The 23564-nt window shown below is 44.3% G+C and overlaps 3 protein-coding genes across 9 annotated transcripts; 1 reads left to right on the top strand and 2 right to left on the bottom strand.

The window, feature by feature from the left end:
- Positions 1 to 302: 302 nt before the first annotated feature.
- Positions 303 to 3139, bottom strand: LOC123018598 (olfactory receptor 1020-like). The gene is made up of 2 exons (XM_044420862.1): positions 3100 to 3139; positions 303 to 1189 (listed from the first exon to the last, which is right to left on the bottom strand). The coding sequence occupies exon 2, from the start codon at positions 1104 to 1106 to the stop codon at positions 303 to 305; it is 804 nt and encodes a 267-aa protein (XP_044276797.1). The 5' UTR covers positions 1107 to 1189; positions 3100 to 3139.
- Positions 3140 to 7308: 4169 nt separating this feature from the next.
- LOC123018599 (olfactory receptor 1020-like) lies at positions 7309 to 9427 on the bottom strand. 2 transcript variants are annotated; one of them, XM_044420865.1, is made up of 2 exons: positions 9402 to 9427; positions 7309 to 8215 (listed from the first exon to the last, which is right to left on the bottom strand). In XM_044420865.1, the coding sequence occupies exons 1-2, from the start codon at positions 9425 to 9427 to the stop codon at positions 7309 to 7311; spliced, it is 933 nt and encodes a 310-aa protein (XP_044276800.1). The 2 variants fall into 2 exon arrangements, with proteins under 2 accessions (XP_044276800.1, XP_044276798.1); XM_044420863.1 differs by lacking the exon at positions 9402 to 9427 and having other exon boundaries at positions 7309 to 8244.
- Positions 9428 to 12006: 2579 nt separating this feature from the next.
- Positions 12007 to 20895, top strand: LOC123018596 (olfactory receptor 1038). 6 transcript variants are annotated; one of them, XM_044420860.1, is made up of 2 exons: positions 12007 to 12024; positions 19975 to 20895. In XM_044420860.1, exons 1-2 carry the CDS (start codon positions 12007 to 12009, stop codon positions 20893 to 20895), a joined length of 939 nt encoding a protein of 312 aa, XP_044276795.1. The 6 variants fall into 6 exon arrangements, with proteins under 6 accessions (XP_044276795.1, XP_044276794.1, XP_044276796.1 ...); XM_044420859.1 differs by lacking the exon at positions 12007 to 12024 and adding an exon at positions 13821 to 13838; XM_044420861.1 differs by lacking the exon at positions 12007 to 12024 and adding an exon at positions 16160 to 16168 and having other exon boundaries at positions 19990 to 20895.
- Positions 20896 to 23564: the final 2669 nt, after the last annotated feature.

Below are 23564 nucleotides of genomic sequence, written 5' to 3'. Positions count from 1 at the left end.
ACTGTATATTGGAATTTCAGATCACTGTGATAGCCTGGCCACACTTTTGTAATCAATGTGCCATTTTAATAACCCCCGTGAAATAGGAATGCTCTGATATAAACCGCAATTGCCTTTTGCATGCATGAAAAGGAGGATACCCACAAATACAGCTGCTCCAAGCCCATTCATTAGGAACCACATTCTGCAACAACTAGCAGTGGCTGACAGATTTATTACAACAGTGATCAAGGACACTGCAGATTTCCAGCCTGCTTCCTTTACTGCTCTTTCCTTTGTCTCAGTGGTTCCGGTGTTCCATTTCACCATAACAATGTCTTCTTGATCAGTCGTTGGAGGGCGTCTTTCACTTCCTTGTTCCTCCAAGTGTAAATCAGGGGGTTCAGCACAGGGATCACCACTGTGTAGAACATGGATGCCACTTTGTCCTGATCCAGTGCGTACATGGAGCTAGGTCGTAGGTACATGAAGAAAATCGTCCCATAGAACATGATAACAACTGTCATGTGGGAGGTACAGGTGGAAAAGGTTTTGTACCTGCTCTCAGCCGATCGTATCTTCAGGACTGTGATCAGTATGCAGGAATAGGAGACACTAATGGTCACTGTGGTGGTTAGACAATTTACACTAACCAGTGTGTATATCACCAACTCATAAATGTGGGTGTCAGAGGAAGACAGTTGGAGAAGTGGAGGAATATCACAGAAGTAATGATTGATTTTATTCGATCTGCAGAAAGATAAGCTAAAAGTGAACACAGTATGTGTAGCAGAATGGAACAGGCCAACTGCATATGCGCAAGCTACAAGCCAAATACACTGTTTGCCAGACATGATGACTGAGTAAAGTAGGGGATTGCAAACGGCCACATAACGATCATAAGCCATTACAGCCAGCAGTAGGCACTCAGTAATCCCAAATATGACAAATGAAAACATTTGGATAGCACAACTGAAAAAGCCAATGCTCTTTCTCCCTGACAGGAGATCTGCCAACATTTTGGGGGTTATGGCTGAAGAATAACAGATATCCACAAAAGCCAAATGGCTAAGGAAAAAATACATGGGCGTGTGTAGTTGTGAGTCAGTCTTGATTAGTAAAATCATGCCCAAATTTTCCACTAAAGTGAAAACATAGACATTTAGAAACAGAATGAAAAGTGGCCATTTTAGTTCTGTTTGGTTTGTGACTCCAAGAAAAATGAATTCCGTTTCTGTGGTACAATTCCACTGGAATTTTTTCTCCATTAGGAGTTACCTGTTTGGAATAAGAAACAGCAATTATACATTGGCAAAGTTACTATTACCCATTCTGTGCATTTATATTTAGGACAAATGGTCAACCTCAAATATTCCACCTAATCTTCCCATTTGCATTCAAATAAAGCAAGTGGCCATCTCAGCAGGTGAATATTTTTAGAGATTTTGTTGGTTCCAATCTTGCATAGGAAACATTTGAAAATAGGAGATGGAAAGAATTAAGAGAAAGAGGAAATCTGAACATCTTCAAGCCTGCAACTGGAGTCAAGTTTTTTTTTTTAAAGAAAGGTTTAGTGTAGGATAGTGGAAAAAATAAAAAGTTTAAAAATAAACTTTTATGGGAAATGCCCATTTCTTACAGAAACCACTTTTTCTGTGTTACATGTTTCCCATCAGGAAATTATAAGGTACAGACATTTCTTAGTTTAACCTACCCTGCTTCTTTCATGAACTCTGTTTGTTGCACAACTTTGCTAGTGATATTTGTCTAAATTATTTTCCTCCTAGTTACCTTTATTGCAAAAACAAAATGAAATAACAGATTACAAAACAAACAAACAAACAAACCCACCCCACACAAAGTTAAAACTCCCCACTTCTTCCTTGCCAAGTACATAGCTATCCACACACGGAGAGGCAGTGGGCCATGGCGGTTAGAGCTCCAGGCAGGGACTCGAGATCTGTGTTCTAGAGCCCCCCTCAGCCATGAACTCCTTGGGCGACTCTTGGCCAGGTATTGTCTCAGTCTAACCTATTTCATGGGGGTGGGTTAGGTAAGGATAAACTGGAGAGGAGGAACATTATGAAAATGTACAAGGAAACTGAGGCACACAGGTAACCTAACTATTGCCCAGCTGAAAAGAGGAGCTCCGAGGCGTTAGTTACCAACATGTATGTCTGCACAGCAAAAGGAAGGTGGATGACTTCTGAACAGAGTGGGCAGTGCTGAAGTAACTGAGTATGGATCCTGCTGCTTAACAATGATCTAATTTACATAACACATCAAACAAGATTGTCTTAAACTTCCAGGAAAAAAAAGGCTGCTTAGATTTCACTTTGCCCTGGAATATTGCTACCCTTGAGCTGCACGTTAACACACCAAGTTACTCTACTCCAATCTAATCACAGTAAGGCTACAGCATTTGATAGCAGAACTGCTGGCAGCACTGCTCCTTAATAGATGTGGTTCTGGTTCTGGAAGAGGAGCTGGCTTGCATCTTGGAGTGCTCTTTAATGCAAGCAGTGCAGGTGATGTAAAGCACAGTGATGCAATTTGCAGGAAAGGGCTGCGCTCTCCAGAGCTTAGGGCTTCCTCACAGATGTGGGGTGCAAAATCTATTCAGGGCCAGCATCTCCTTTTCTTTCTTCTCTGACTGGAACCCTGAGCAAGAGGTGGATCTGCCTTTGGGATAGCGGGCACAGCATCTTCTCATCTCCTGGAAGATGGCTTCACATTTCGATTCCAAGTAATTGTTTGCTGGAAGGAAGAAGAAACAGCAAGTGAGCAAACTGAATTCCAAAAATCATGCCACATTATTTTGAACAACCCGAATTTGGCCTTCGATCGGTTCTGGTGGCAGCTCTAGTTCAAGAATAAATGGACTTCATTTAGGAAGAAAATTTTTCATGAGATATACAATTTTGAGTTCAGACTTCTGTAACAACCTGAACATATATATATATATATATATATATATATATATATTCTACACACACACACACACACACACACACACACACACACACACTTAGCTTCAGTTACTTAATGTTTACTGATGGCATGAAGATGACACGTAAGAAAGTTTGATATTTCCATCCAAGGATGACTTCATTAGACTGCCTGCTAGAAAAATAAACAGCTTGATACTTGTAAAATGACTTAATTGATATGGTCACTTGAAGATGCTACATTTTATTATGGTTTTATATGCTCCCTTGCTGTGCCACACACAGACTTCAGTCAGTTCCTGAATAACCCCATAGACCTTAAGCTGATTGTTAGTAAAAATTGAACTGTGCCATGTCAGTTCAAGGAACTGTTTGTGAGCCGCCCCGAGGCTTCCGCGAATGGGGCGGCATAGAAGTTTCCTAAATAAATAAATAAATGATAAGCAAGCTCTAATTTTGGTGGGCAACTTCTGGTCCCTGCACTGAGGGCCGCATTTTAAAAGTACACCTGTCTGGAACTGCTCCGCTGACCCTACCTGTCTTTAGCCAACCCTTCTGTTTCACGCTTGTACAAATAAGAGGTCTCCACTGTCTCCCCACCCTAAATCACCCTCTAGAATGCTCAAGTACAAAGAGGACCTCATGATGGATGCCCTCTAGGGAGAAACCCAGTTTCCTCTCTCTCCTGCGACAATAGAAGAGCACTTGACCGCGTGCTGGTATACTAACGAAAGGAACATAAATAATTGCCTTGCACTGATTTAGCCCCTTTGTCCTCCTAGCCTCGTCTTGCTGATGCTGACTGGCAGCAGCTCTCCGGGGCCTCAGGAAGGCGTTTTCTCCAGCTTGGAGTGCAGACACCAGAGACCCAACCTGGAACTATTTTATATTTTTTATTTTATATTGTTAATTTTAATTTTATATTGTTATTTCTGTATTTTATTGTGTTGTAAGCCGCCCCGAGGCTTCGGCAAGGGGCGGCATAGAAATGTTTTAATAAATAAATAAATAAATAAATAAAATCACTTTGGGTTCTCTGAAGAAAAAGGTAGATAGCAATACAATAAATAATTAAATTAAATTACTACTGCCAGCCATGTCTTTTTCTCCCACTCCTTACCTCACAGTTTCTGATTAATCCTATACTACTCTCATCTTCTTCTGGCTGACTCTCCCACCTTTTTTTCAACTCACCCCCCAAGACTCTTCTTTCCTGGGTCATCTTTGCTTATCTGCTCCATCATGAGCTCACTTTCTCCACCATCAGTTCCTGAAACCTCTCCCCCTCCCTGACCTACCTAATGCAGAATGCCAGCCTCCAGGCATCTCACTTCTGTTTTCAGCCCTAGCTAATTGTTGGCTCTAGTAACTATGCATGATACCTCATTCTTGCCACTTAAAGGGGATACCTAGAATTGGTTAGCAAAAAGTTTACCTGTGAGATGAAGCATCAATGTGTCATACATGTTTGTCTGATATTCAGAGCAGCTACCCCTGTAGCATTTATTCATATTCTAGTCACCCCTGGGGCTTTCTCCCTTAAGCTTTATTCATACTGTTTGAGTATGATATTGAAGATGACTGGGGTTCTTCCTTTCTTTCTCTGCTTCTTTCCTGTCTGGTCTTTAGGGAAATTTGCATAAACCCTTTTGACTAGTTTCCAAAGCATCTTTTCCTTTGTTAAACAGACAAACAATCTAAAAACCACTGAAGGGCTTAATTGGCATTATTATGGAGAATACTACTCAAAATTGGATTTGACTTAAGTGGGGATTGCTTCCATAAATTTGCTGAGTTTCTAATACAGCTGAGTATCAGATGAACTGTACACAGCTTTCCTATAATAACCACTAGAGTATTAATTCAGTTATTTATTTGACTTCTACATGACTTAAAAGATTATTCTTTCCACGGGTGGTTCGCAATAGTACCATTGCTAACTTACAGAACTCTCTAGAACCTGTTTTGCAATAGATGGGTCACAATGAAGTCAGCTCTTCAAAGCCTTGGTAAACATCTAAGATCATATTTGAGGTTTTGTGGCCGGCGCTTCACCTGAGTTTGCAGTGTCTGTACAGTCCAGACTGTCTGGAGTTGGCCTGGGAATCTGGTACCCATTCATTGTCAGTAGGTTCTGTAAATACAAGCACAGCCTACTGTTTAAGGGACTAGAAATACAGGAGTTGTAGTCATGGAGGTTCAGAACAGTTAAAGCTATATTCAAGGATAGTGAAGAAGACGTGGTCCGGAAGGTGGACCTATTTTTGGCTGGCAGTGCTTGCTTTTTGACTTTGTAAGTTTCCTCTTGCAAGAGCTTGTGATCCATTCATTAGCACAGCTGGGACTCTGTGATGCTGAGAGTGAGCGCTGAAAAAGGGGTAGGCAGCACAAGCAGAGATATCAGGGAAGAGCAGGGTGGTAAGTCCTGGCCAAGCATTGGGATCACTCAGGATAAGGGATGAGGGGACTGGCTTGTTTTTATGCCATTGATATTCAGCTGAAGCAGTCTAGTTTAGGCAGTCAGCCAGTCTATGTTGCATGCAGTCAGCTTGCCTTCCAGAAATTCTGAATAGATTATCCATTTATGCATTATCAAAAATGTGAAAAAGACAAAAGGGACACACATTTGCATAAAATTTCCATAAGATAATATATATGGATTCTTGATTTATTTGCTATACATTTATGCCACTCAACAATCAAGTACTCTGAGCAATGTAATACATTAAGTGCCAATTTAGAGATCTGCAAATTTAGAAAGAATTGCTATAACTTAAATACAACTACAATATGCCTAATCTAACTTAGCCTAACCATAGTAATGAAGACTGTGATATCCCGGGGTTTACTTCCTGTGCTATCTAGATGCTGTTGATTGACTACTTCAAGGTCCCTATTTTTTAACCTCATCCTACATTGTGGGGTGACTTTAGTACCCCAGGTGCACATTCTGTGCCGTAATTTTCACAGGAGTGGTCCAAATAACTTATTCTTTTATGACATTGTTCAAAAGTGTCTGGTCTAAAATGTCCCCAAATTTCAGCTTTCTACGTTTTACAGATTTTTAATAATAGAAAAATGTCTGGGGTGACAAAGTCACCCAGGAAGCTCCAGAGGAATAGCTGGGAATGGTGACTTTGTGACCCCAAACAAAGGTCCTGGAAAACGGCACAAATCAAGGCTGAGTTTAGATCATATTGACCATATTTTAAAGCTAAGATTCTAAACTAAAACCTTCAGAAAACAGAATGAAACTCAATGGCGGGAAAGCTGTGCCATGATTTTTTTAAGTTAGTAGGACAAAACTTTGTTATGCAGTGAAAAGTAAATAGGCCTGCTATTGTTATGCAGGTTTTCTGCATTTCCATATGCTTGGGAAGAATGCAAACATAAAACACCTATGCTTGATGGTAGCTGAAAGCCATTCTTAGGCTGATTGCAAGCCACTGAGGGAAAATTCCAGCCAGAACAAAGGTGGTGTTCTTTTTAGGCGTTTGCATGTTATGGCCTCAAGCATTTTCTTCTGTTCATACAGCCATCCCACAGGCAACACGTGTTTGGGGGTGGATATGAAAGGGGGTACGTTTTATCTTTAAACTGGACTAGGACTGGAAAGTCCTTCCAATATAGGGTGCCCGCAGGCAGAGGCTTGTTTTTTGTAAAGCAGGGGACAGCCATCCTAAGGCACAGGCGAATCAAGACTGCAGGGCAAGAGATTTCCTGTTGGGAACAGCAGATGATATGGAGGAAGAGGCCAGAAGCATACAAGAGCGGTACTAGCTGCCATGGTGTTATTGAACCGAAGAACACAATAGCCAATAGCCTTAGTTCTCTTTCAATGTATACATTGCCCACAAAGCTTCAGTAAGTTTAATGATACATTTTGTATTATTATTATTATTATTATTATTATTATTATTATTATTATTATTATTACATTTCTATGCCATTTTAGATCTTTACAAAGTGAATAAAATGATGGCTTTAACCTAACATTTTTGTCATTTATCTTTAAATGACAAAAATGTTAGGTGGTTTGATCCTGGCATGTAGCCGTTGCTGGAAAGTTAGTACCACGTAAAGATCCGCTTAAAGTTGGTACCACTTTAAGTACCACTTACAGATCTTGTATTTAATGTGCTCAAGAAAGTAAGATCTAATACTCAGAAAACTAGAATGTCAGGAAGAAGTCCAGAATTTGTCCTGAGAGTTGAGTCGTCTACGTGTCAAGATGTGTGTGTGTGTCTATGTGTGTGCACACAGTGTGTAAACATTTGACAAGAGACTTGAGTTGAAGCAACAGACACACAATGCAATTCTGCTGATTGTGAAGCTCTTCACTTATGGAGAATGTTATAGCAGATAAATAAAGTCTTTAGAATTACAGTGTCTTCTCAAACACTCTCCCAAAGGCTCTCCTCATGTCCTTGTTCCTCAAGCTGTAGATGAGGGGGTTCAACATGGGAATCACCACTGTGTAGAACAGAGAAGCTACTTTGTCTTGTTCCAATGTATAGTTGGAGTTTGGCCGCAAATACATATAGAATATGGTTCCATAAAATAAGCTTACAGCCATCAGGTGAGAAGAACAGGTAGAAAAAGCTTTGCACTTGCTCTCAGTGGAGCGAATCTTCAGGATGGTGGCCAGGATACAGGTGTATGAAATTAGAATGGCCATCGTCGTACTGACACAGTTTATACTGACTTGTGCACGTATCACTGTCACATTGGTGTGAATGTCAGAGCAAGAGAGTTCTAACAGAGGGGGGATGTCGCAGTAAAAATGATTGATCACATTTGGCCCACAAAAGGATAAAGTAAAGATGCACCCAATATATAGAACGGAATACCAAATGCTTAGGACATAAGAACCAGCTACCAGCCAGGCACACAGCTTCCCTGACATTACAGCAGAGTAATGCAGAGGGTTGCAGATGGCTACGTATCGGTCATACGCCATCACTGCCAGTAAGAGGCATTCTGTGCTCCCACATATCACGCAAAAGAACATTTGAGTTGCACAGCCGAAGAATCCAATGCTTTTCTTTTCTGCAAGGATATCCACCAACATTTTTGGTGTAACAGCTGAGGAATAAGCAGCATCCACAAAAGCCAGATTACATAGAAAGAAAAACATGGGAGTATGGAGCTGTGCATCTATCCCGATTAGAAAAACAACCCCCAAATTCCCTGCCATGGTAACAGTATAGACAATGAGAAACAGCACAAATAGAGGCAGTTTTAGTTCAGTCTTGCTTGCGAGTCCCAAGAAAACAAACTCAGTCACTCTGGTGTGATTGAACAGAGATGTTTCCATCAACCTGATTGTCCCCTTAGGAATGAAAAACAGAAACAGATTGCATAAAGAAATTAAATATGCTTGAAAGTGTCCGCAGAAACCTATAACCAAGCTACAGGAATGCAGTCCTGCCCACTGTTGCTCTCCAATATAACAACTTCTACCTGCCACATTTAGGTTGTTACAGATATAGAACAAATGTCTAAGGAGCAGAAGATGCTTAAGCAAGCAGGAGGACAGTGGTGCACAGACTGTGTGGGTTAGGAAGTGAAATGTGTCTTCGGTCCTTTAGTAGCAGTTCGCTGGATTCAAACTAGGAAATTTATGTGACTGTGAAAGGATATTCCTTTGACTAATGTTCTGTTTAAGGAACAGTGTGCCAAACTAGAAACATATAATTAGGAAACATCTGCTGCAGAAAAGCATCTTCTCCAAGTAGCTGTTTTCACCTTCCTTTCATCATCCATCCGTAACCTGCCTTTCCTCCGAAACACTCAAGTTGTCAACCATTCTTTTCATTGCATGTGAGATAATGGATGGGTTGAGTCATGAGATACTATTCTCAGAGATACAATTTCAGTTCTACTTATTCTCATCTCTCTTTTTCTTTTAGACCTTGTTCCACAGTATTCCAACATCTTCAGTGCATATATTCTGCTTTCCTACTAAAAAAATGCTCACCTGTCAGCTTGTGGAGTCTTCCAGCATTAGTGAGCTATATGCCTCTCTGTGTTATAATCCTAGTAGAAGAATTCTATGTTATCTCATTCGGAGAAGATATTAAAGCGCACGCAATCAGCCTTGGGCCCCTGGGGCCTGACCCCTGGATCTGTTCTCTAGAGCCCTGGATCTCTACTAACTGAGGAAGCACAGCAAAACAGGGAGAGGGCTCCCAGTGGGATGAGATGGACACTGGCTGGCTGGATGCTCTGTCACACTGTGCAGAGTGATGGACCGGTGTCACAGCTGCATCTTCCTCTTCTTTCCCCCATGCGTCTGTGCAGGCTGCTGTGCTCAGTGTTTGCTGTTCCTCTCTCTTTCCAGTTGCCCTGCAGAAGAGGCAGAAGCTGGTGGCTGGTGGCAAAGGAGAGATCTGAACGACACTCTTGCCTAATCACAGAGGCCAGTCTGCCAGACCAGAGAGGAAGCCTTCATGCAGGGGGCCAATGATGGGCAAGGTGCTGTCTCTTCCACTTTGCATCAGGCAGGGAAGGGAGGAAGGATTCTGAGGAAAGGGCAGCACACAGCATGTATGTGCACAACTCACTCAAACATGCACCGCCACTAGTCTGGAAACTGCATGGGATGTGACTAGTGAGAGGATGGGGCATGAGCCAGTTGTGCTGCCTGCCTGTTGGGCTCTTCCAAAGTCCAGCAATGGCTGCTGCTGTCTCTACACCCCTTTCTCAAGGTGCTCCCCTGGTTGGAAAGCCTGGGCACAGCTTGGCAAGGGCATCGCATGCCCAGTACCTACTGCCTGTTCCATCCTTCTCCTGAAGCAGCAGCAGTTCTCCAGCCTCCTCTTTCAGCTTTCTCCCATTTTGCTCCAAAGGGTCCTCTTTGCTTTTGTGCTTCTATGTCTGCCCTGCTGGGAAGCCAGGACTTCCTTGCTTCTAATTGTTCCATCCCTTTCCTCTGATCAAAGAGGATCTGGGATGCACAGCAAAGCCAATCCACGTGGGGCAGAAAGTGAAGCTGGGCTGCAGTTCTGGGCAGGTGAAGCCCAGTGCATATTTATGGGGCAGTTACTTGATTACAGTGGGACTCACCTCTGAGTACACCGGCAGGTGATCCCTGGGCCTCGTAGCTTGGCAACACAGTGGGAGGCTCTAGGTGGGAATAGGCACCACTGAGCACAGTGCAGAAGAAGGGAGAGTGGGTTGAGAAGAACTGAGCTTGAAAGAATGGGGATGAGCATGCATATGGACAGAAAGAAGGAAGGAAGGAAGGAAGGAAGGAAGGAAGGAAGGAAGGAAGGAAGGAAGGAAGGAAAGAAAGAAAGAAAGAAAGAAAGAAAGAAAGAAAGAAAGAAAGAAAGAAAAGAGGCCGAGGCTGAAAAGGTACCCAAACTTAGTGGTGGCCTGGCAGTGGTGCGTTTATGTTCATAGCCGAGGAGCATGTCAATGATAGAAAAGGGCTTGTGTTGCTCTCAGTTGCAGTGACATTCTCCCTGGAAAGATTCCCAGGCTTCCAATCAATGCACAAGTAAAGCTGAGGCACTGTTCAGCCCTTCCTCTAACCAAGGTCACCCCATCTAGATCCCTTCCCTACTTCTCATCTCAAAGCAGTGAAGATGCCCCAAAGAAAAGACCCTCCCCCCACATCTGCATTATTGAGAATCCAATATCAATGTCATACCAAAACAGCACCTGTGGCGTGGCACATAGGATGTCTCTGAAGGATGCTATGCAAGTATTCGTATTGTATTTATAGAGCTGATACTTCCTCTGGGACTTTCTCCCTTATGTTCTCATGTTCTTGCTACTCATATTGCTGTGGAGCAATAAGTCAAAGAAGGCAGGCATCCATAAACAGTCCTATTACCATACATTTCCCCTTCACTGATCACTGCCTTGTTGTGGCAAAGGGGCTTGTGTAGCTCAATGAAGCTATGAGCTATGCCGTGCAGGGCCACCCAAGGCAGACAGATCATAGCAGAGAGCTCTGACAAAATGTGATCCACTGGAGAAGGAAATGGCAACCCACTCCAGTATCTTTGCTATGAAAACCTCATGGGTAGTACCAAAAGGCAAAAAGATATGACGTTGGAAGATGAGCCCCTCAGGTCGGAAGGTGTCCAATATGCTACTGGGGAAGAGCAGAGGGCTAGTACTAGTTGTGCCAGAAAGAATGAAGCGACTGGGTCAAAGCCGAAAGGACACTCAGTTGCAAATGTATCTGGTGGTGAGTCCAATGCTGCAAAGATCTATACTCCATGGGAACCTGGAATGTAAGATCCATGAATCAAGGCAAGCTGGATGTAGTCAAACAAGAGATGACAAGACTGAACAGCGACATCTTAGGAATCAGTGAATTAAAATGGACAGGAATGGGTGAATTTAATTCAGATGACCATCAGGTATACTACTGAGGGCAAGAATCCCTCAGAAGAAATGGAGGATCCTTCATAGTCAATAAAAGAGTAATAAAAACAATCTCCAAAATGACAGAATGATCTCAGTTCGAATCCAAGGCAAACCATTCAACATCACAGTAGTCCAAATTGATGCCCCAACCACTGGTGCTGAAGAGGATGAAGTTGACCGGTTCTATGAAGGCCTCCAACACCTTCTAGATTTAACAGCAAAAAATGATGTCCTTATCATCATGGAGGATTAGAATGCTAAAGTAGGAAGCCAAAAGATAACCGAAATAACAGGCAAGTTTGGTCTTGGAGTACAAAATGAAGCAGGGCACAGGCTGGTAGAATTTTGTCAAGAGAACATGATGGTCATAGCAAACACTCTGTTCCAACAACCCAAGAGACAACCCTACACATGGACATCACCAGATGGTCAGCACAGAAATCAGATTGACTATGTGCTCTGCAGCCAAAGATGGAGAAGCTCTATACAGTCAGTAAAAACTAGACCAGGAGCTGACTGTGGCTCAGATCATGAGCTTCTTCTTGCAAAATTTAGGCTTAAATTGAAGAAAGTAGGGAAAAGCAGTAGGTAACTCAGGTATAACCTAAATCATATCCCTGATGAATATACAGTAGAGGTGACAAATAGATTTAAGGAATTAGATCTGATAGACAGAGTGCCTGAAGAACTCTGGATGGAGGTTCACAACATTGTACAAGAGGTAGCAACTAAAACCATCCCAAAGAAAAAGAAATGCAAGAAAGGAAAATGGCTGTCTGAGGAAGCTTTACAAATAGCTGAGGAAAGAAGGGAAGCAAAAGGCAAGGGGGAAAGAGAAAGAAACTCCCATATGAATGCAGAATTCCAGAGAATAGCTAGAAGAGATAAGAAGGTCTTCTTAAATGAACAGTGCAAAGAAATAGAAGAAAACAATAGAATAGCGAGGACCAGAGATCTCTTCAAGAAAATTGGAGATATGAAGGGAATGTTTCATGCAAAGATGGGCATGATAAAGGACCAAAATGGCAGGGACCTAACAGAGACCGAGGAGATTAAGAAGAAGTGGCAAGATTACACAGAAGAACTATACAAGAAAGAGCTTAACGTCCCTGATAACCATGATGGGGTGGTCATGGACCTTGAGCCAGACATCCTGGAATGTGAAGTCAAATGGGCCTTAGGAAGTCTGAGCAACAACAAAGCTAGTGGAGGCGACAGTATTCCAGCTGAGCTATTCAAAATCCTAAAAGACGATGCAATTAAAGCACTACACTCAATATGCCAGCAATTTTTGAAAACTCAGCAGTGGTCACAGGATTGGAAAAGGTCAGTTTAATTAAACATCCCAATTCCTAAGAAGAGCAATGCCAAATAATGTTCAAACTACTGCACCATTGCACTCATTTCACATGCTAGCAAAGTTATGCTCAAAACCCTACAAGCTAGACTCAAGCAGTATGTGGACCGAGAACTACCAGAAGTACAGGCAGGATTTCGAAGAGGGAGAGGAACTAGAGATCAAATTGCCAACATACGCTGGATCATGTAGAAAGCTAGGGAGTTCCAGAAAAACATCTACTTCTGCTTCGTTGACTATGCTAAAGCCTTTGATTGTGTGGATCACAACAAATTGTGGAGGATTCTGAAAGAGATGGGAATACCAGACCATCTTATTTGTCTCTTGAGAAACCTATATATGGGTCAAGAAGCAACAGTGAGAACAGGAACCACTGATTGGTTCAAAATTGAGAAAGGAGTTTGGCAAGGCTGTATACTCTCACCCTGCATATTTAACTTATATGCAGAGCACATCATGGGAAAGGCGGGACTAGATGAATCACAAGTTGGAATTAAGATTGCCGGGAGAAATATCAACAACCTCAGATATGCAGATGATATCACTCTCATGGCAGAAAGTGAAGAGGAACCAAAGAGCCTCTTGATGCGGGTGGAGGAGGAGAGCACAAAAGTTGGCTTGAAAGTCAACATTAAGAAAACTAAGATCATGGCATCCGGTCCTATCACTTCCTGGCAAATAGATGGGGAGGAAATGGAGGTAGTGACAGATTTAATTTTCCTGGTCTCCAAGATCGCCGCAGATGGGTACTGTAGCCAAGAAATTAAAAGACGCTTGCTCCTGGGGAGGAAAGCTACGGCAAATCTAGACAGCACGCTAAAAAGCAGAGACATCACCCTGCCAACAAAAGTGAGTATAGTCAAGGCTATGGTTTTCCCAGTTGCAATGTATGGCTGTGATAGTTGGACCATAAGGAAGGCTGAGCACCAAAGGATTGAGGCCTTTGAATTGTGGTGCTGGAGGAGACTCCTGTGAATCCCTTGGACTGCAAGGTGATCAAACCGGTCAGTCCTACAGGAGATCAACCCTGACTGCTCTTTAGAAGGCCAGATACTGAAGATGAAACTCAAATACTTTGGCCACCTAATGAGAAGGAAGAACTCATTGGAAAAGAGCCTGATGCTGGGAATGATTGAAGGCAAAAGGAGGGGATGGCAGAGGTTGAGGTGGCTGGATGGGGTCACTGGGGCAGTTGGTGTGAGCTTGAGTGGACTCCAGGGGATGGTGGAGGACAGGAAGGCCTGAAGGAATGTTGTCCGTGGGGTCACGATGGGTCGGACATGACTTCACAACTAAGAACAACAAACCATACATTTAGAACAGGGTGGGGGAAGCTTGAGCCCAGATGTCAGATGCAGCCCTCAGGGGCTTCCCAACCGCACCTCAACGTCCCCTCTGAGCTTTGCCCCCATGCAGCAACCAGGCTTGGAAAAACACCTTCCAGAGGAGCCTAACTGCAGCATGGGATGAGTGGCATGAGGGATGCCCCGGTTGTTAGAAAAATAGTGAAAAAACATTCACCCCTCCCTGCAAAAAGTCCTCCCATCAAGGTTTGTTCACATGTTACTGTCACCCATAAAAGAAAATCAGAAACAGTTGCAAAGCCCTGGCACTGATAGAAGCAAGGTGACCCCTGAACTGCAGCTGGCGGGAAAGAATCTATCAAATGGTGGATCATATGATTCTGTTCATTGCGTAGCTTGGCTCATGCAGACTATTGTTTATTTGTTATAAAAGAAGCAATTGTATATCACTCTTAAATCATACTGTCAGTTTGGCTTACAAAAAGAATAAAACAATTCAGCTGAAAACACATCATCATCTAAAAGCCATAGTAAACAGGAGTGCAAGGAAAGAAACTTGAAGGCACTCTTCATCGTTACCCAGGTTTATTTTCATACTTCCACCATTGTAGAGCAGAACTACTGCGCCTGCCTGAACACTCTCCAAAATGCATCCTGCACCTCCTTGTTCCTCAGGCTGTAGATCAAGGGGTTCAACATGGGAATCACCACTGTGTAGAAGAGAGAAGCCACTTTGTCTTGCTGCAATGCATAGCTGGAACTCGGTTGCAGATACATAAAGAAAATTGTCCCATAGAATAAGCTGACAACCGTCAGATGGGAAGTGCAAGTGGAAAAGGCTTTGCACCTGCTCTCACTGGAACGGATCCTCAAGATGGCAGCCAGGATACAGACATTGGAGATGAGGATGACCATCGTAGTGGAGGCGTTTTTCTTAGCTGATGAAAATGGGTTGTTCTGATGAGCACGGTGAAGGTGGTGCTTTTCGTCAAGTAAGGCCTTGATCTCTTCATCATTTTCATCAAACCAGTCCTGCTGTTTCCTGTGTGAGGGTCCAAGAACCTTTAGTGCAGAAGAGTGCACAATATCCTGGAGGCGTTCCCAGTCCTTCTCAGCATTTTCCTCTAATTGCAGCTCTGAGAGTTGGTTGTCAAGATCTTCTGCTAGTGAAGCTGCTGTGTTGGGGTTCCTCAGTTTACTGACATTGATCTTTTTCATCACAGCTTTGTTTCCCTGCGGATGTCTCTTAGGCTTGGTGTGAAGGCTTAATTTGGAGATGATGAGTCTGTGGTCGGTCCAACAGTGAGCACTCAGCATGGCCCTGGTCACCCTTACATCCTGTCTGTCTTTCCTCCGCACGATGACATAATCAATGAGATGCCAGTGCTTGGAGTGTGGGTGCATCCAGGACGTCTTTTTGCTAGTGGGCAGGTGGAAGATGGTATTAGTGACGATCAGCTCATGAGCCGCACATGTCTTCAGTAGTAATAGGCCATTGCTGTTACATTTGCTGATTCCATTTTTTCCAATGATGTCATCTCAGGCAGAGTGATCGGATCCTACTCTCGTGTTGAAATCGCCAAGTAGAATCAGCCTGTCGGTGCGCTTCATGGAAGAGAGTAGGGCATCGAGATCTTCATAAAACTTGTCCTTTACTTCATCCGGATTTGTCATTGTGGGTGCGTAGGCGCTGATCAGTGTGACTTGGTTTCCTCTTGGTAGTGGGAGATGCATTGTCATGAGTCAGTCCTTCACACCCTTGGGAAGACTGGCAAGTATGGGGACGAAATGATTCTTAACCGCAAAGCCAACTCCAGATTCACGACGTTCGTCACTGCTACGTCCACACCAGAAGAATGTGTGACCGCCTCTTGTTTCTGTGAGCTGACCTTCGTTGGCTAGGTGAGTTTCACACAGGGCGGCTCTATTGATGTTAAATCTTGCAAGCTCTCTGGCGACCAGGGCTGTTCTTCTTTCTGGTCGATCTGCTGAGGGGTTGTCTTGAAGCGTGTGTACATTCCACGTGCCAACAGTCAGTGGTGTTACCTTGTGTTTGCATTTTGTTTGCAGTTTTGTTGTTCGACCACATAAGATGGGAACCCCTCCAGCCATGATAAGCTGGTCAGGGTTCTGTGAAGCAACAATGTTTAGGGCACCTTTTCTAGCCCCTTCCTCTTGCTACGGAGGTGAGCAGTGTGGTCCTAAAGAGTCACTCAGTCACTCAGGTAGACGCCGAATCCAGCTGTTGCTTCGGTCAGCAAGAAGATAACCATTAGACCTGAGCCGCCTGTGTGCAGGTCCGCGGGCTACAGCTCCTAGTGTATCCACACCTGCTGCTTCGTCACTTGCCCATCGCCACAGGACTTTGAGGTTGAACTGAGGATGTCAAGACTTGCGCGTGGATTGGATTAAAGTGAGGGAGAGGTGCGCATAGTCAGCCTCACTCTCTCTTCCCAGAATCCACCTTGCTCCAGTGGCAGGACAAGAGTCGAGATGGTTGGAGATGGGCTGGGTGCAGTGGCTGACCAGGGCACCTTCGTGTCTTGCCGTGCTCTTAGTGTACCACAATGCTTGCAGAAACCACCTTCATGACCATTGGTCCTATTCCAGTAGGTCTCATCCGCTCAGTCCGCCGGAGTCTGTCTTCACATGCTCGGGACAGACAAATCCCTATCTCACTGAAGGTCTTGACCCAACGGCTACCCTCTACCTGGCTTGGCCAGCCTGTCGAAGCTGTTGCCCGGGGTGTGGCCACTGCGCATGCGACAGCTACTGGGAGCCACAGGTGAGAGCTGGGTGACAAGTGGGTACCAAAGGTGGACGAGCTGCCCTAAGAGGACACGACATGCCCCTGCACCAGAGGTGCTACCCCTCCCTGATCACCCCATACACCCCTATATATGTAACTACCACAAATTTATATTGGACGTATTCCCAGGTAACTGTATAGGTCTGTTGCAGCAAAAGTTGACTTTGGTCTAGGAATTATGCGAACTGTCTTCCCCAGGAACATATTTATCTTTTCAGTGCCAGTGAAGACCTTATTATTTCCATAGGTTCTTTTAATTTTTCTGCATTTCCTGAAATTCTTTGGCACTTTTAAGCCAGTATAATGCTTTTGTTTTCTTTCAATTATTCATTTATATCTTTAGGTTGAAATCCTATGCTTATTTGGATGGGGAAAAAGTCCTACAACCCCAGTATGCTCAAGACAACCTAATATTTCTTGGTTTTACCAAGCAAAAGGCATAATCCACTCAGAAAAGGATACTAGTCCTGCAATGTTTTTCAGGCTTTGTCAAACAGGCAAGGAAGTTCTAGCATTTCTTGATTTTGAAGTGATAGATAATGGAAAGACATAACAATTCAGATTTTCTGGAACAAGGTTCTAATCCGCACTTGAATCAGCATGGCTCAGAAGCAGCCCAAGCCGAATCACAGCCATTTTCAAAATCACATATATGTTCAGGCACAGTTTCCAAATGTATATGAGATGTTGAACTTTTCTTGGGGGTGGGTCACACAGCAAGCTCAGAAATATAGAGTGTTTCATCTCAGATCCCCTACGTTTTGCTAGAATAAATCAACATCCTATTTAATTTAAATGTTCTTAAAGTGTAAAATAATTCTATAAAATAAAATCCATTATTTATACCTTTTGAAAATCACACATTTATTTATTTATTTATTTATTTATTAAAACATTTCTATGCCGCCCCATTCGCCGAAGCCTCGGGGCGGCTCACAACATAAGATAAAGTACAAAAATAACAATATCAAATAAATAACAATATAAAAGAAGTCACCCTGGCCAGATAAATAAGCAAATACTGTTAACAATTAAAATGACGCTTAAATAAAATAAAATAAAATAAAAAGGTCTTGGCCTGGTGCCGAAAAACAAATAACGACGGCGCCAGGCGGACCTCTCTGGGGAGCGCATTCCATAGATTGGGCGCCACCGCAGAGAAAGCCCTCCTCCGAGTACCCACCCTCCTCATTTCTTTCACGGAGGGTTCCCGGAGAAGGGCCTCTCCCGCAGATCTCAATGTTTGGAATCATACTGCATCTGTATTTGTATAGATGGCTTCAAAGTAACACGATAGGTGTCATTTTTAATGTTAATTGAAGTGATGTTTAAATCAATCACACTCACAGGTTGATTTGCATTGCTATTTATTTACTGTCTTTTCCATCTAAATTTTCAAAGTCGTTTATATAGCAAGCACAAAAAACAATTCTAGGGCTGCATGAAAATGTTCCCCAACCCCGTCGACCCAGGAATTCTGACGTGAGTCCAGGGCCTCCATCCAGGTTTCAGACAGATAATAGGGTTTGGTGTCATCAATGTATTTTACTTATGTACTACAGCATTTATAACCTGCTCTGCATCAAAATACACTGGAGCACTGTAAGGTAAATTAAAGTAAAACATGCACCCAAACACTGCAACAGAAACAGAAACATCAATAAACCATTGGCTTGGACGAGTCATTAGACAGAAAATGGTTGGCTGAAAGAATAGCCCTCAGCACAACCTGGAAACAAAGGAACTCAATGTATGCCTAATCATCACCACAGTCAGAAGGGGATTGCACAGGCATGGAATACACACCGGACCCCAAACCAGATTGATCTGTTTCATCTGCCTCAGCAACCATCCCTCACGCAAGCACTTTGCTCAAGATTAGCGATATTGGGCAGGACCATGGGTGAGGAAGATGCTGCGCCCTGGATGTTGTTGGACTACAAATCCCATCAGCCCTAGACAGCATAGCAATGGAGAGGGATAATAGGAGATGTAGTCCAACTACATTTCTGGTCCTGCTGTTTATGTCATCAGCTAATCCGAGGATCTCTCAGTGGAACAGAGCTTTTCAGAGCAAATCACTGGAGGCACAAAGATGTTCATATACACAGCTAGCCAGGAGGCTGCCAAGGGGGACCCGTCCACAGCGCAGGAGGGAAGGGAACACACATCCACAGGTGAGGCTGGGCAACTGGGGTCACTCAGAGCCAGTTCAGATTTGGTTTTATTCGAAGGGGTGATCCTGCATTTTACCCTGAAATTGCATGCAAAGGAGGCACCTGTTAATGCGAGAACTAGGCATGTTCAGCCTCAAGAGGAGAAGACTAAGGGGAGATATGATAGTACTACACAAGTACCTGAGAGGCTGCCACAAAGAGGAAGGACGAGAACTCTTCTCATCCATTCCAGAGTGCAGGACATGGAATAGCAGACTTAAATGGGGAAAACAGCAGATTTAGACTAGACACCAGGAAGAATTTCCTCACTGTCAGAGCAATATGACAGTGGAACCAGCTGCCTAGAGAGGCTGTGGGCTCTCCCACATGAGAGACATCCAAAAAGAAGCTGGACAGCCATCCGAGTGGAATGGTGTAAGCTGGTGTCCTGCAACAGCAGGGATGGGACTGATGGCCTTCATGGCCCCTTCCACCTCTCTTGTTCTAGGTGTGCTGCTTTTGCTCAGAACCAGGACAGCAGGCAGGACCTGGCTGTCGCAGCATGAGTACTTATCAAACGTTAAACCTTCTTCACACTCAGAGGGGGAAAGGTGCCAAGCCTCTGCTGAGCAGTGCCCTCCCTGAGCCTGACTTCCCCCTCAGGGTCCTCGTTGGTGTTCTGGAGACAGTGGCATCAGAAGGTGTTTATACCGTGGGAAGAACCCATGGTGGATAACAGTTTCCATGGTGGATAACTTCTTTCACACTGATTTCAGAGAGTGGTGCCACAGAAGATGGTGTGATCATAGGAGATCTCTGCAGCACCACAACCAAAAATACAGGTGCTCAGTTTCACTTAGAAAGCAGACGAGAGATCCTGAAGTCACCACCAGAATTCATCATCTGCACCCCCTCTTTGGAGACGTAACACTGCAGATTAGTACTGGTCATGTGAACCAGCTCCTCTCCATTTCAGGCCACCTGCAAGAGGATGGCGGCAGCAGTGCAATAAATGGCAGGCGCCAATCACACTGAGAGCTCGGTGCAGGAGTTCATGTTGTCTGGAATCACCGACCGCTCTGATCTGCAGCTCCCCCTCTTCATCGTCTTCCTGCTGATCTACTTACTGACTGTGATGTGGAACCTCGGGATCCTCTTCCTGATCTGCATGGACAGCCACCTCCACAGCCCCATGTACTTCTTCCTCAGCCACCTGGCTTTTGTTGATCTCTGTTATTCCTCTGTCATTGCCCCCAAGATGCTGGCCAACTTCTTAGCAGCGAAGAAGACCATTTCGTTCCATGCCTGTGCAGCGCAGTTGGGCTGCTTCCTCACGTTCATGATCACCGAGTGCTTCCTCCTGGCCGGGATGGCCTATGACCGCTATGTAGCCATCTGCAGCCCCCTGCGTTATCAGACGATCATGTCCCAAAGAGTCTGCATCCAGCTGGTAGCTGTCCCGTACCTATACAGCTTCTGTGTTGCCCTCTTCCACACAATGCTGACATTCCACTTGTCCTTCTGCTCTGCTAACGTGATCAACCATTTCTATTGCGATGACCTTCCCCTTTTAGCCCTTTCCTGTTCCGACACCAGCACCAAACAGATACTGACCTATGTTTTTGCTGGGTTTAATATGATATGCTCCCTTCTCATTGTTCTCATCTCCTACGTGTTTATCTTCTTGGCCATCCTGAGAATCCGTTCTGCTCAGGGCCAGCACAAGGCGTTCTCCACCTGTGCATCTCACTTGACAGCTGTCACCATCTTCTACGGAACTCTGATCTTTATGTATTTGCAGCCCAGTACGAACCACTCTCTAGTGACAGATAAAATAGCCTCTGTGTTCTACACGCTGGTGATTCCGATGCTGAATCCCCTGATCTACAGCCTGAGGAACAAAGAGGTGAAACATGCTCTGAAGAGGACAATGCAAAGAATGGTGATTGCTCCCTAATCGGTGGTTACACAAACAATTTACTTCCCATGTATTTTATGCCTGGCATGAGATAATGCAAGCTGTAAGTGGCTCAAACAGTGGACAGGCAGAATACAAAAAGTCAGAAGATACCAACAGAGGTTCCCAGGTGGGCTGAGTCCTTTTGTTTGGTTGCTGGTCCTATCACTCACTGTGTGTGGGGATGTGAAAATGCTACCATTCAGCTTCAGAATGTCATGCTAGTGTGTCCCCTAAGTTTGTTTGTTTGTTTATTAAAAGCTTTTGTATGCTGTCCTATTATATAGAATCTCAGGACGGCTTACAATATTTAAAAGAACAATTAGAACAACCATTTCAAATAAATCATAAAATAGAACAAACAATAAATCGCAAAGCAACCAGAGCAAAGTTGAACCTGATCTTTGGCTGCCAGCCATCAACTTGCATTAAATTTCACAATAACTTGGAGGCAAAACATTCAACTGCAGTGCATTCCCTCTGTTTTCCTTTCAACTCTTTGCTCTCCCATTCCTCAGGATATGGCCTTGTTATCTTTTCGGAGACACCGTCCAAAGAGATTTGACTGCCCCTAAGTGACTCCAGCAACAGGAGTCGGTTTTACCCGTCGGAAAAGGAAATGTCATACCTGCCATTTGCAGCATGAATTAGAGATTGAAGCTGGGCTTAGATGGGACTCAGCTGGTTAAAGAAAGTGAAGGCACTGCTCTGGCTGGAGCCACTGCGCTTACACTGCACTTGCACTGCACTGTGTGAGAGTTGCTGCAATGGCTTCTCCAGCGTTGGGCTGACACGGGTGCAAGGGCCGTGTCTGGTACCTCTGCAGCTCAGCCCCAAGGAAACATGGGAACTGCCACCGAGCCAGACAGGGAAGGAAAGGCGGAAGGCACTCTGAGGGGCCCGAGGGCCTGGGAGCAGAAGGCTGGGGAGAATTGCAGAGACGGAGAGGAGGAAACCAAGCTGTTATCCACTCTTTTAGAGGACAGCCGGGCCGCACCCTCAGGACCCGGAGGGGAGGGTGGGAATGGGAGCCCCAAGATTTACTCATCGGAGGAAAGGAAGAGGCAATGCACGGTCACACAGCAGTACAAGAGATGTGCAGAAAGGTGACCCAGTGATAAAACCCACCTTGGGAAAGGGATGTTGCAGTCTGCTTGGCTTGAGAAGTGCCTGCACTCGCAAATCCACAGTGCTAGGGTCTGCTTGTTTGCCTACCTAGCCATGCAATCAGGCTAGCAGGCACAAGGAACAAGTAACACTACATTTCTCTGTAGTGGATCTCTGGCCTAGCAGGCCCCTTCATCACAGGCCTTCAAGTGGGCCTCAAAGATTTGCCCTGTATTTGAGTTAGGGCCTTATTCGGTACTTTGCATATATGCTGACATCTTGTTTTCATTGTTATCATTATGTTATGATTGTCTGATGCTTTTCCTGGTTTTCAATCTTGCATGCTAACTTGGAAGGTTTCCCCTAAAAGGTGGCTTATAAATATTGTAACTATTGTAAATAGATAAAGAAGAGGAAAACTTCCACAGAAGAGAATTTGGAAAGAGACTAATGTAATAAGGCTACAGAAGGATACGCTATAGAGAGTTTTATATCTTTTCTTAACAAAAAGGGGATAGAAGGAGATAGACTCATATACAAGTAGAGCTGGAAGTGGCCAGAGAGCCACTGGGTCCAGCCCCATCATGTCTTCCAGTAACGAGGGATCCCAGTGGGCAATGGATGCAGGCTGTTTTTGGCATAATGCATAAACCGCCACATAACAATCTGTCCTCTCGCTTTGGTCCGCTGCACTGACTGGGCTCTGGGTGCCAGCACTGATTTAATAAGCATCTTGACTGCATAAGCAATCCTATGTGGAACCACTCCATTCTGAGTAATCCAGCACTTTTAACTACCAATCTGCCTTTTCCATAATTTATGGAAGTAAATCTACGTGAAAATAGAAAGCTGTATCTGCAACAGATCCTGTCCTAGACACAAGAACTACTTGACATGGCTACATCCCACATGATTCACACTCCCATGCCAAAACTCGAGAAGGCAGAATATTGTCTGTCTCCCAGTCAGGACCAAACCACACAGCACTTTAATGTTGTCCCTTTCACAAACTTAGGAATAGGTGCAGGTCCCCCAGTTTGGGTCGGTGCCTAGCCTGGGGTGGGGTAAGGGCAGTTTTAACCCTTTCCCCAGGCTGCAATCCCAGTCTGGATCCAAATCAACATAATCCAGATAGAGAATACAATGGAAGTCAATCCGTCTGTTCAGCGCAGTGTGCGTTGAAGGTACTTCTACCATTTCATTTCCTGTTGCTTTCGGAAAGGGTTTTTATGCTAAATTTGTGTTTGCACTTGCAAGAACACAATACGAAGATTGAAGGGGTGGGTGGATTCAGGTGAGGTGTCCACATCATGTAGACATATCACAGTGGCTACAGACTGTAATATTGGCCTCAGCTAATGGCAGATTCCATGCGAAATATTCCAGGGGCGTGTCCTCCAGCAATTTCTCAGCCACCCCAGACTATTAGCCAGGAATCAGTTTGACCAACTTAGGCATTTTTCAGGGACCTTATTCCAGTGCCGGTGCAGGTGAAGGCAAGGAAGACAGCAGCAAGGGGACAAGGGGGAAGGCCAAAAGAAAAGGAAGAGGAGGAGGAGGAG

Source organism: Varanus komodoensis, unplaced genomic scaffold (genome assembly GCF_004798865.1).
Source record: "Varanus komodoensis strain SLA01 unplaced genomic scaffold, ASM479886v1 scaffold110, whole genome shotgun sequence".
Taxonomy (NCBI): Eukaryota; Metazoa; Chordata; class Lepidosauria; order Squamata; family Varanidae; genus Varanus; species Varanus komodoensis.
The sequence above is the reverse complement of the archived record's forward strand: the minus strand, read 5'-3'. Positions and strand labels throughout refer to the sequence as shown.